Here is an 11,628-nt window from a genome sequence, read left to right on the forward strand (position 1 = left end):
TTCGTTTCTTATCTCAATACAGAGTTCATTAGTTAGCACTGTTATCGTCATTACATCATACTGTTATTGCCGTCTTACAGGACTTGTATAGGACTGTAACGGAGCGATGTATGGCGAGCAATACGATTCGACTCGAATTCGCCCGTAGCGACCGTCCGCCTCTATATACATGATTCCATCCTCGCCTGCTGGGTCCCCTCAGCTTGCTAATTTACACTCCACGACGGCGGAAGAAACCACGCATTGCCATCCCTCACCAAGTCTGAGTCCAAGCGTAAGGTTGCACCTACAAGGAGTCCTCGTCCAGCAATCTCGCTCACTCGCTCTTATCCGTCTGAGTACCTGATGATGTTCAAGTTGATCGATTCTATGATCATCGGCGCAGGCACAGGTTTAGCACAGGTGCGCGCCGATGTTACGTTGTGTTTGTTGTGTAATATCGGGATCCTTGCTGGTGTAAGTAGTACGAAAGCAAAAAAGCGTTGACGGAGGTTCAATGTTGTCCTTTGATGGTCTCGAGGACTGGAGGGTCTTGGTAGAGACTAAGTAGGCAAACCACTGGACGACGAGGACATCTCAATCAGGAAAGCACCTGCATCGGGACTCAAGATCTGAACGCGATTCCGATCAACTCGGAGAGCAGTCGAACTTTATCTGAGAATTAAATCCCACCTGTGGCGAAAGACATTTGAGTCCACGTCCAAATGCGAGTTTGTGTTTAGTCTAAGCAGGTAATGTACTGTAATGCATATATAAGTACAGCATGAATCCACAGTCCACAGTCCACAGGGAGCGTCAAGCACAAGTCATGGTCACTCGCGCAGCTTCCCTTGCTCCCATCCGCCAAACTCATCATCCGCATAAGGCGGCGGATTGTCCGTCCTCGCCAGCGTCGCATCCGACGACGTCGAGTCGCGCCCGCCTTCCTCGTCCTCCTCGCCAAGGATCCCCGCCTCCTCACCCTCGCCCCTCGACCGCGCACTGGCGCTGCGATGGCGCGTCGGGCGCGGACTGTGCGGCCGCGCACCGTCCTCGTCGTCGCTCATGTCGCCAATCTGCCACACTTCCTCGGGCTCGGGCTCGTCGCCAGCCCGGAGTGCGTCTTGCTCGCTGTCGTCGTCGTCGCTTTTCCGGCCGTTGCCCCGTCGCGGTGTCCGCGATGACATGGCGACGGCGCCAGGAGGGCCGGCGGTCGTGGGCTTCTTCTCGGGCTTCTTGTAGGTCAAGAGGACGACACCGGAGATGAGGATTATCATGGACACAAATATCAGGAATAGTGTCCATGGCTGATATGCGTCGACCTCGTCGTTGAAGATCTGGAGAAGCGTGAGAAGAACTCGGGATCACGAGGAAAACGCGAGGCATACCAAGGAGTTGAGGAAGCCTGCAGCGGTGTACACACCATAGAATACGGGCACAACAAGGGTAGAGTCGTACACCTTCAGCCCACGGTTCAAGCAGATGATTTGTGACACGGCTGTGATGGCCAGAAATATGAACGTGAAGATGGTCGACGCGCGGCCAATCTGATTCCCGGCATTCTGATGCGACACACTGCCTGAGATCACCTTCACCCTGTGTACGACTCAACGTTAGGTCAACCTCAGAGAGCGACACGCGCAGACGTACGCAGCCTTCGCAAACACCAAACATCCACCAGCCAGTCCACCACCGCAACATGCCCACCCGATCCCAATTGTCCATGCGATCCGCTTGTCATCCTGAGGCGCAGTCCACAACTCCAGCTTCTCCCGAACCCACATCATCGCAGTCTCCATGCCCGCCACCAATTTCTTGAAGAAGCCCACCGGTGCTGGTCCTCCGCTCCGTCGCGAGCTCATGCCCGCAAAGGGCTCCGCATTGATGTCCCCCCGCGCTGCGAGAACCTGTTCGAGCTGAGCGACGAACGCGTAGAGGATGATGAGGGCAAAGGACATGAAGAAGAAGAACGACAGCCAGTTGCCGCGCGTCCATAGGTACGCGAGGTGCTCCGCGCTGGTTTCTTCCCCGAGGCCGCTGTTGATGGATCCGAACGCCACAATTCCAATGACGCCTAATATGACGATTATTGTACCCTGAACCTGTCAGTCCAGAATCATGAAGGCCTCGCGAAGAACGGCTTACATAGATATCGTAATTCGTGACTGGGGAATCCACGAGGAACTTTGCAAACAGAAAGTTGAAGATTAATGATGTTGAGCCAAGAGGTGCGACATATTCTGGAGGTGGGGGTTGGAGTCAATGCACCGTAAAGCATTGGCAAGGGACAGGCACGTACCTGCTCTCATGTATTCGAGGGCAAGCGTACTCCCGATCACTTGGGACAGACTGCCGAATGTTCAGTATAGAACGCGCCGAGCTTAAAGGCAACGTACATGTACAGCACCATTCCTAGCAGCCATAATGGTCGTAACCAATCTCTCCGTCGCTGTGCCTTCGGAATCGCACTTGTGCGGACCTACGCGTCTCGTCATCACTTGCGCCTCGCAATGTAGAATCGCTCGAGAAACTCACATGGTCCAGCTTCGTAAGGTTGAGCCCAGCAGCATTCAGAATCGAGGCCAATAGAATGATAGCAAGTCCGATGATGAAGGCTACAACCGGACTGGCATGCTGAACCTGGGGTGCGTCCGAGTCTGGGATATCTGAGGTCGCGTTAGAATCAAGCAAGCTAGTGACGTTCAAGGATAGGGACGTGTTCATCTGAGCTACGGTGAGCGCGAAAATGACAGAACAGAACAGAGATGAAGAACCCGAGCGCGGTCCCCACGGCCCCTCTGCGGCTGGAGTCTGAGAGAGCTGTGTCGTTGTCAATTTCAGAACAGACCACTGCGCGACCGTGGGTGACGTCGCCAATCAATTATCGGCAGCAATACTTGCACATCAAATATTTTGCGTCAGATAACATCCAGGAAAGGGTTATTCTGCGTGTTATAATCCCCCGGAGTCGGCGTCACACTAGACCTGGCAGCAACGTTGACGGCAGCGATACATGGGACCAGAAGTGTGAGGTCGCAGAAGACAATGATGCGAACATACCTGCCTGTCAATGAGTGGAATGTTGACGCGATTTTCAGCCCTGGCAATCATAGGCCATAACAACAGTAGTGCTCACGAGTCGGTCTGCTCGGTCAAGCTTCAAGCTTCAAGTCTATACCACGGCATGGCCACGGATCGCGGCGAATACATAAATATCAACTGCGTATTGTGGTTGTTCGTAGGCGCAATCCCAGTGAGCATATTGATGCCCACACTGCTAAGAAGTGACAGCACGATGCACTAGAGCATATGCATACCACTACTTTAGACCCATCACGAATACTCGGGCGGCGCACCCAAGTCCAAAGATTCTGCCGGTTCCTCGATGTGCACGTTCAGCATGATCCTGCGCAGATCCTCGAGCACCGAGCGCAGCCCCAGCAAATCGTTCTCGCGCGACCCCACAGACACGCCATCCGTCGTCGAAGGGACCGTCGTGCTCCCACTGGACGGAGGCTCGTCAACTGGCATGATGGCTAAAGACAAGCCGGATGATGGCAGGACACTGGCAGGCCTTTGTTCCCTTGGCGATTCGAGTTCCCGGCGCTGCTTTTCAGTCAGTATGACACCTGGTGCGTAGGCCGCGAGAGCAGGCGCAGCCTCGAAGGGTGTGGGCTCTGTCCCTGTACCAGTTGTGTCGAGGAGGGCGGCGTTCTGCTGGTTTCGACGACGAAGGAGTAGCCATAGTACGGCGAGCGTCAGTAAACCGACAACACCACCGACGACGCCGCCCGCTATGGCGCCAACATCGACCGAGCCACCGCCGGAAGCGCTAGGGCTTGTGGTGGAATTACTGGGGGGCGATGGAGCCGGGAAGACGGTGACGGTTCCGCTGCGCATCCGATGTAGCACGTCCATACGTGCAATATACTATAAGCTCACCTGCGCAGGAACGGGGCGAAGAGGCCTCCTAATGCGGGGCTGTCTCGCGGATCGGACGTCAGCTCTCTACATAGCACAAAATGAGCACGACCAACCTGGTCGTTCCACCCTGGTAGGCACCAGATTCGACATTGTACACCGCGCCGAACGGTGACGATGTCCCATTGAATGACGCATAATTCCAGATCGCATCAAGGATCTGACCACGGACTGTGTCGTTGGTGCAGGTAGCCGCGATGAAAGCATTCCAGGCTGTGCAATTGCATGTCAGCCAGAGGTATGAGTACTCTGATAGGATATCGACACACCTACGTTGCCAAGCGATTGTGCATTGCTCTGCATCGGCAACCCATGCGTATAGTTGGCTGGGAAAGCGTTGAGTCCTCGATATGAACGCGACGGAAGGGGATCCTTACCGGTTGCAGGTTGGATCCACTGCCCATACATGACAGTAAGCTTGTCAAGCCACTGTGTGGCGAAATCAGGACAATGCATTCCTGTCAACAACATGAACGACGTACTGTCTGGTTCAAGAGATTGAATCCGAACAGAGTCTGCGGGTAGAGATTATACGGTAAAGACCAGACGCCTGTAACTGCCGAGTCCAACGTCGGATTCACGGACGCAGAGGCGCCTCCTGACGATATGGCAAGCGATTCCCATGTGTTCATATAGTTGGACGCTGTGCTCTGTAAACATGCCGAAACTCGTCAGGATTCCAAGATCTTGTCAAGTCGTAGTAGTACATAGTAGATCGCTCACGCTGAACTGCTGAGAATCATCACTTTCCCCGACTAGTTGACTGATCTCCGCCATGGCCTGAATGGCAAAGATGCCCTTCACCGCAAGATTGGTCGAGTTTGTGGCGTCACTTCCGTCGTCGACGGATGATCTGAGAGTCCTCGGTGAGTTATTCTCACACTCCATGAAGATGATACATACTGATCCTCAGGAAATTGTCCATGTTGCGTCAGATACTCAGCCCAATTCTTGAGCAAGGGATACTACATGCATGTGAAGGTAAGCCAAGCACACAACTCTCAAAGACGAACACACACATAGTCATGAAGCAGCGACGTATCGTTCGAGTATTTGGCGTAAGCGAGTGCAATGATGAGCATGTTCCCCGACTCTACAATCACCATTGGTCAGCAGGCGTATCGTTGCGACGGTGAAGCGTGCTCACGTTCGATTGCCTCTGTAGATGTTAGGTTCGGACCAGATACATTCGGGAACAAGGAGCCTTCATAAGACCATCAACATGCTGTTGTCGAAAAAGTGATGAGCGTTTACCGAGGTCTTTCGATGCGTACGGAAATGCGCCCAACGAGGTATTCTGTTGTTCAAGTAGCGGTACCAGGAGTAGCTTGACTAGTGTTGCGTTGTAATACAAAAACATAGGTAGTGCAGCGTACAATTTCTCCACGGGAGTGACGCGTCTGTGGATCTTCATGTAAGATGCGAAGCAGTTATATGGGCTGAGCACGACTCACTGACTATTGCCCATGTCTCTCATGAAGATCCTAGTGGTCGCGTCGGACTCATGGGGAGCCGTTATTTCGAGGGAACCAAACACCTGGCGAGTGGCGAGCGAAAGCATATCGAACAGTTTACCGTCAGCCGAGATGTTAGAAGCCGCTTTCCGAACTTGCGCATCGAGGAATATTGCCCGAGTAAGCGAGTTGTTGAAATCGGAGACGAGGAACTCCAACTACACATGCGAAGTTCAGTGACATGAGCCAGCAAAGCTGTATCGTTACTCACGGCCTCTTCGGTGGTAGGATACTGTGTTGTGTAGTACGGGCGGAGGGATTCCGTGTTTCCTGACAATGTGTAACTGATGCTTGGATCGCGCACATATCCAACCGCCCAGACAACGGGTGAATCCACAAAAGCGACACTTCCCAAGTCAACCGATATGGGAAAGACGGGCCAGTCACTGTGGTATGCATGAGCTCAAACGCACGCAGCAGAATGTAGCACCCCTACACATCTATGTCCCGAAAGGTATTGTTGTTGTTGTTCGCATTTAGGTGACCAGTATCCAAGAACTCTTCGCGGCAGACGATGTCGTCGCAAGTCTGCCAAGTGACATTGCGTCCTTGTTGTCCCTGCCACTGAAGTTAGCATTGTCCGTGAACCAGAGTGAGTTCTTGTACCAGCTCCATCGCAGAGTACGCTGCACCATCTATGGCGTGCCCTACTTGTTCCTGGAACGGTGTCGATTTCGTGAGCTGAAACTCATGATAGATAATGTTCCCAATTTGCGTCGGCACACTCCACTGCATCTGCTGGGGTTGGTTGCCGCCGTTCAGCCATCCTAGAAGAATATCAGCTCACAAGTAGCTAGATGCGTACACGCGTGCTAGGTAACATGCCCACCTCCATCCATGTCGGAATACAGCTGTATGTCGTGCGGTTGGCCATCGGTGGATGCGAAATCCACGGCCACATAGGCGAACGGAAGAGATTGGCGTACGAGATCAGACGGCTTGTCGTGATGTCAGCAACGTGAAGATTGCTTGTGCTTCACAAACCTACATCTATGGGACTCAGAAACGTTAAGGTAATGTTCATAGGGCCAGCTTCGATGACTTGTATGGTACGAGTCGGAGTCAGTTCCGTCTGGACCAAGCTTCCAGCTGTCACGGAGTAGTTGCTCGGGAGATTGTTGTTGCCAAACAGAGTGTACGTCTTTCCGTCCACCCGGATGTAACAGATCCATCCATGAGTCTATGGAGCCGCAAGATGAGCCCCTAGGATGAGCAAGCATGAAGGATCGCACCGCTCCGGTCCAGAAAGCTGGCCAGTCGTTTGTAGTGGTCCCCGACGTTTTCGTTGTGAACATCCATGAGTTCAAGCAAGGCGTGCGAACAGCAAATGGTATCGCTGATGGCCAGAATGTCTGTGCGCCATGCACTTGCAAGATGGTAAAGCGTAGGAGGCACAGAAAAGAGGCCACGACAAGGAGCGTCATGGAGGAAGCAGCGAGTAAGCAGGAACCCTCGCCCGTAGTTGACCCAGGACAGGAACCTAGTCAGAGCGAACCGCTGGCTGTTTTGCGGTGAAGGTTTCAATTCGGCTCCTCATGCCATATCTTGCTTGTAAATTGCAGGCACCACTGCCGTCGTCTTTCTTTGCTCCCAGGACCATCCTAAGGTTCGCATTGACAGCACCATGCCGGTCAACGTGTCGGATTAGGGTCCGAATTGATCGGATTCATCACCGCATCTGTCCGAACATTGATCGAGACTCGCAATTTCTAGGAGCGTCCGATGGCATCCGGCACCCATCACAGATGGGCGGTTGCGTCACGGCAGCACCAAAAGTACGTTGGAAGAACCTGGAAAGCATTGATATTCAGATCTGATCATACACACAATTCCGCCGTATTCACGAACCCTGAGTGCTGGCGGAGCCTGTTGGCCAGTTGTCATCGAGGAGCGAAGATATGTGGCTTCCGGAGGAAGACTGACTTTCGAAACATGCAGCGCCTCCATTTCACCATGCATCTCCATCATGACATGACGGCAGAGGCAAAAGTTCCTGTAACATTTGGTAACATGTGTATCAAGGGAGACTGCGGCCTCAGGACGATTGCTACGTATTATTGGAATTGAAGACCTGCGGCAATTAGAGGCTAGCCCTCCGAGTCGACTCTATCGTCAAATACACAGCATTAGGCCCGGCTTAAGACCAAGAATATTGTCGTCAGTGTCCTGAGGTGGGCTCACATCGTCAGTGGGGGCCAGAGTACATATTCTGGGCCTCTGTGGTAGGTTCGACACAAAGCCGTGTGGAGGGTCTTGGTATGAGACTAGCATGTGCGGTGGCGGAGGCGGTTGCCCAAATGCGGCCAGTTGGATCACGTGAGAGAGACAACCAGGTTCTGGCCGCAGACTTCGCTGAGACTCCTCCTCCTCCTCCTCCTCCTCCTCCTCCTCCTCCTCCTGCCGCCACTCTCTGCTACCTCATGCGTACCATGGAGGAAGAAAAGGACTTCGATGAGCTCCAGTCCGACATCTCGGACGACCAAGACGACACCCGTACCTTCCACATCGGCGATCGCCTGACAATGCCAAAGGCCAGGCTGTACACAACGCAAGAACTCCATAGTATGTTGCATCGCGACCTCGGCATACCTGAATCTCATGCACTTCAGCTCTCGTGCACGAGGGTGTCATTGACTTGTGCCCGGCTTATCAAAGAGGTGTGCTCTACGCGTTTGCACGTACCCATTGAGTACTCACAATGTCCTAGATATTGTATGGACAGAACCGAAGCAAATGAAGCTCCTGGACTCTATATACCGCAACTATTACGTTCCACCGATTGTGTTCGACGTGTACAAAGACGACGATGGCGAGACGGTCATGCGATGCGTGGATGGGAAGCAGAGGTTGACGTCTATCCAGAAATTCTTTGACGGCCAGGTTCGTACATGACCCTCTAAATCTACGGACAATGTGTGTCGGCGCACGAGCATGTCCTCCCATATGCTTGCGCGCCGACTGTCTCAGGCCTGGAGGCGTGCACGAGATTGAGCAATCGCGAACAGGCGTCTGGGCCGGTTGTGGCGGCGCGTCGAACGTCGCTCGGCCAGACCGACCGTGCTGCCCTCAATACTGAAGAATGCGATCACTGACGTGCCCCGGACATGTCAGATTCCTTGTACGTGCCCGCACAGCTGTACGAAAGGTGCGCTGAGTGACGCCCCTCCCGTTCGCAGACAGAGACCCCGTTACCAAAAAGGCTTGGTGGTATACCCGCGCACAGTCGCACAAATCTTCACGATTGGAGGTCCCAGAGGAGTGGAAGCGGGATTTTGCCTCCAAACAACTTACGTGCGGTGCGTGTCCTTGTTTCCCTTTGTTCATGTGTCGCATTCAATTTCTTCTATCAGTCCAATACTATGACCTGCCAAAGGGAATGGACCGCGACATCTTCCAGCGTGTGCAGCTGGGCGTTCCCCTCACAGCCGCTGGTACGTTCGAAGCTCACTTCTCCGCATCTGTGGTTCATCTGCTCCGCAGAGAAACTGCAGGCCATCTCCTCGCCCTGGTCCGAACTCGTCAGCGAGCTGGACGCGCGGTACATCAACTGCGACAACGGGCTGACGACGATCATCGACGTTGACATGAAGCGCGGGCGCGACTTCCAAACGCTCGCGCAGTTCGTCTGCTGCTGCAAGTACTACCCAGAACGCGTCATCCCGACCGCGAAGAAGATGGAACAGTTCGTCGCGGGCGAGGACGAGCCCGAGACCTGGTTTAAGACCGCACTCAAGGAGGCGCTCACAAAGTTCTGGCACATCGGCGACAACAAGAGATTAAACTACGGGTTCCGCTCGATACAGAAGCGTGTGGCGCCGATCGAGTTCGTCTTCATCGGTGAGCTGTCAATCGTCTATGCGCAACACGTCTCATCCACCGCGCAGGTGTGATACTGTACATTCTACGCGACTGCGAGGACGAGGTCTGCGCGGAAGAGATCTACAACATGCGAACGCACGTCCGCAAGCAGTTTCCGGATGTCCGCGCGCGCGGGGACATCATCAAGTGCCTGTGGGACTTCATCGCGCAGGTCGTAGAGCGCCAGGACGACGAACCGCCGCCCGCGTCTGCCAAAAGACGGTCGTCGAAGCAGAAGCGGGGCAAGTACTACGAGGGCAGCGACGACGACGAAGAGATGGACAAGCCCGCGAGACGCGCTAAGAAGTCCAAGAGTCGGAGATGATCTGGCGGGGATAGTGTGGCCTACTATCACCTGAATTGTTATTGCAGCTCCCCCCGGCTGTCTCGTTCTTCAGTCCGTGTGCGGTTGGGGCCCGTCTTGTGTGTACAGAAGTAAGGAGATACGGTCTTTGTTATGGAAGTCGCATGTTCTTGTCTTGTATACAATCTCCGCATCTTGTTTTTGTAGTGTCATGCTTTCCCTAGGCCTCCAATGTTAGTCAAATAGTGTATGAACTATCGTCGCAGTGAGGGATGACACCGCATTCCTTGCGCTTCTCAATCCACTGCTCTTAGCACATGCATCGTAGTCGTGCTCGATCGCTGTTGTGGGGTGTACCCGCGCCATAAATCACAACGTATCTCCTTCATCCTGCAGACGACCGACGACCGTCGAATCCCCGACGCTCCTAGAACAGCCACACAAAGCCTATCCAAGGATGCGACGTGTATTGCGAGTGTCATGTCGATGCAACAAAATCGACTATAGGCCTGAGAATTTGACGCGGCTACGCAGGTGGCAAGAACGTCGTCCAAAGAACAATGGACACCGCCCCCCAGACGACGCTCCAGCTCACCCAGTACATGCCCCACCGGCGGTGTTCGACGAGGAGCCACGCGGCGGCCCAGTACGTGAATGGCATCGAGGCCGCGAGCCGGAGGACGATCTGCGTGTGGGCGGCGAAGAGCAGCGTGAGCGTGAGGATCAGGGCGTGGATCGCGTGTGGTGCTATGGACGGAGCGAGGAAGGGTGAGGCGCTTTGCGTCTTCGAGCCGTCCTTCTCGGGGATGTGTTGTGATATTAGGGATGGGCGTAGTCGAGGAAGGAGAGCGCGCTGCAAGTAATGTACTGAGTAGCTGAGGAGCAGAACGAGGGGCGGTGCGGCGATGAGGAAGTTCGGAAGTTGCTCGGGAGTCCAGTACCGCAGGAAGCCGACGTTCCAGTACTTGGACTGGGCATAGCCGTATATTGAAGGCGGGACGTGCGAGCACCAGGGAGCGGGAGTCTCGGCGGTGCAGAATGCGATATACGCTGAGTATTGGTGCCATACAAAGGGCATCAGTATAGTGGAGGTCAGGACGACACTACGGAGAAGTCTGGTGATGGTGATCTGACAAGGTAGAAACGCACAAATGCATGAGCGGCAGTCCTTCCAGCTTGGCAGGCAGCGCACCTTGCGTGAGCTGAGGAAGGGCTCGACGAGCATCCCCCAGATAATAAATCCTGCGAGCATGATGCCGTTGGAGCGGAACATGCACGCGACGGCAAAGCATCCCGACGCCAGGAGCCATTGCCCGGTAGCACAGTACAACATGCCTGCGATGCAGAATTAGCCGCAGTTAATTGCAGGATGACGGCACGAGGGACACCTTTATATGACAGGTATGTGAAGAACGGTTCGGTACACGGAGCCAGACGAAGGGTGACCGGACTGCTCGGGAGCAGCGATAACAGCGAGGCAAGAAGGGCCACATTCGGAGAACGCATATGATGCAAAGTCAACCGGTAGAGGTTAATCACACTACCACTCGATAGAGCAGCGACCATGCCACCAAGTAGTAGGTCCTCATAGCAGAGAAGCTGGCCTTCATTCTGGCAGACGAAGTGCAGAAAGCGGGCTATTGTCCGCATCACAAGAGGCGCACCAGGGAAGAAAGCCCATTCATACTCGTAGACATAGCCATGACGAGCGATATGCGCAAAGTGGAAGGTATCCCAACGAAGAAATGGTCGGATGGCGAACTGGTACCACAACGCATCAGACGACGTCAAGACAACGTTGGATGATGAGTCGAACAGAGGCAGGGTGGAGGATAGACATGTCAATATCAGAGACAGACCCCAGAGTACGAACGAGCATATCCATAGAAAACGGACATGACTATCCGTGCCAACGACGACCATGTAGGACTGGAGAGAGTAGGCGTGCCGCGCGACATTTCAGGTTGGCAAGAACTCGATAGCGCCTGCGGG

The 11,628-nt window shown here is 54.1% G+C and overlaps 4 protein-coding genes across 4 annotated transcripts; 1 reads left to right on the forward strand and 3 right to left on the reverse strand.

The window, feature by feature from the left end:
• Nucleotides 1-637: 637 nt before the first annotated feature.
• B0H18DRAFT_1046835 (uncharacterized protein) lies at nucleotides 638-2,819 on the reverse strand. Its single transcript, XM_048030815.1, has 7 exons — nucleotides 2,515-2,819; nucleotides 2,376-2,458; nucleotides 2,279-2,328; nucleotides 2,125-2,219; nucleotides 1,630-2,075; nucleotides 1,368-1,575; nucleotides 638-1,316 (listed from the first exon to the last, which is right to left on the reverse strand). The coding sequence occupies exons 1-7, from the start codon at nucleotides 2,701-2,703 to the stop codon at nucleotides 813-815; spliced, it is 1,575 nt and encodes a 524-aa protein (XP_047886301.1). The 5' UTR covers nucleotides 2,704-2,819; the 3' UTR covers nucleotides 638-812.
• Nucleotides 2,820-4,488: 1,669 nt separating this feature from the next.
• B0H18DRAFT_151561 (uncharacterized protein) lies at nucleotides 4,489-6,195 on the reverse strand. Its single transcript, XM_048036877.1, has 9 exons — nucleotides 6,081-6,195; nucleotides 5,911-6,032; nucleotides 5,686-5,860; nucleotides 5,415-5,632; nucleotides 5,215-5,360; nucleotides 5,108-5,164; nucleotides 4,980-5,053; nucleotides 4,864-4,925; nucleotides 4,489-4,813 (listed from the first exon to the last, which is right to left on the reverse strand). The coding sequence occupies exons 1-9, from the start codon at nucleotides 6,087-6,089 to the stop codon at nucleotides 4,651-4,653; spliced, it is 1,026 nt and encodes a 341-aa protein (XP_047886302.1). The 5' UTR covers nucleotides 6,090-6,195; the 3' UTR covers nucleotides 4,489-4,650.
• A 1,708-nt stretch (nucleotides 6,196-7,903) lies between these two features.
• Nucleotides 7,904-9,657, forward strand: B0H18DRAFT_1125880 (uncharacterized protein; the record flags this gene model as incomplete). Its single annotated transcript, XM_048035080.1, has 8 exons — nucleotides 7,904-8,036; nucleotides 8,084-8,131; nucleotides 8,182-8,354; nucleotides 8,586-8,592; nucleotides 8,651-8,770; nucleotides 8,825-8,905; nucleotides 8,955-9,311; nucleotides 9,359-9,657. The coding sequence occupies 8 exons, from the start codon at nucleotides 7,904-7,906 to the stop codon at nucleotides 9,655-9,657; spliced, it is 1,218 nt and encodes a 405-aa protein (XP_047886303.1).
• A 134-nt stretch (nucleotides 9,658-9,791) lies between these two features.
• Nucleotides 9,792-11,588, reverse strand: B0H18DRAFT_151600 (GPI mannosyltransferase 2). The gene is made up of 3 exons (XM_048036878.1): nucleotides 11,025-11,588; nucleotides 10,829-10,971; nucleotides 9,792-10,765 (listed from the first exon to the last, which is right to left on the reverse strand). The coding sequence occupies exons 1-3, from the start codon at nucleotides 11,557-11,559 to the stop codon at nucleotides 10,163-10,165; spliced, it is 1,281 nt and encodes a 426-aa protein (XP_047886304.1). The 5' UTR covers nucleotides 11,560-11,588; the 3' UTR covers nucleotides 9,792-10,162.
• Between the last annotated feature and the right edge of the window lie 40 nt (nucleotides 11,589-11,628).

The sequence above is a fragment of the Fomitopsis serialis genome (genome assembly GCF_022376445.1).
Source record: "Fomitopsis serialis strain Sig1Antser10 chromosome Unknown B0H18scaffold_172, whole genome shotgun sequence".
Classification (NCBI taxonomy): Eukaryota; Fungi; Basidiomycota; class Agaricomycetes; order Polyporales; family Fomitopsidaceae; genus Fomitopsis; species Fomitopsis serialis.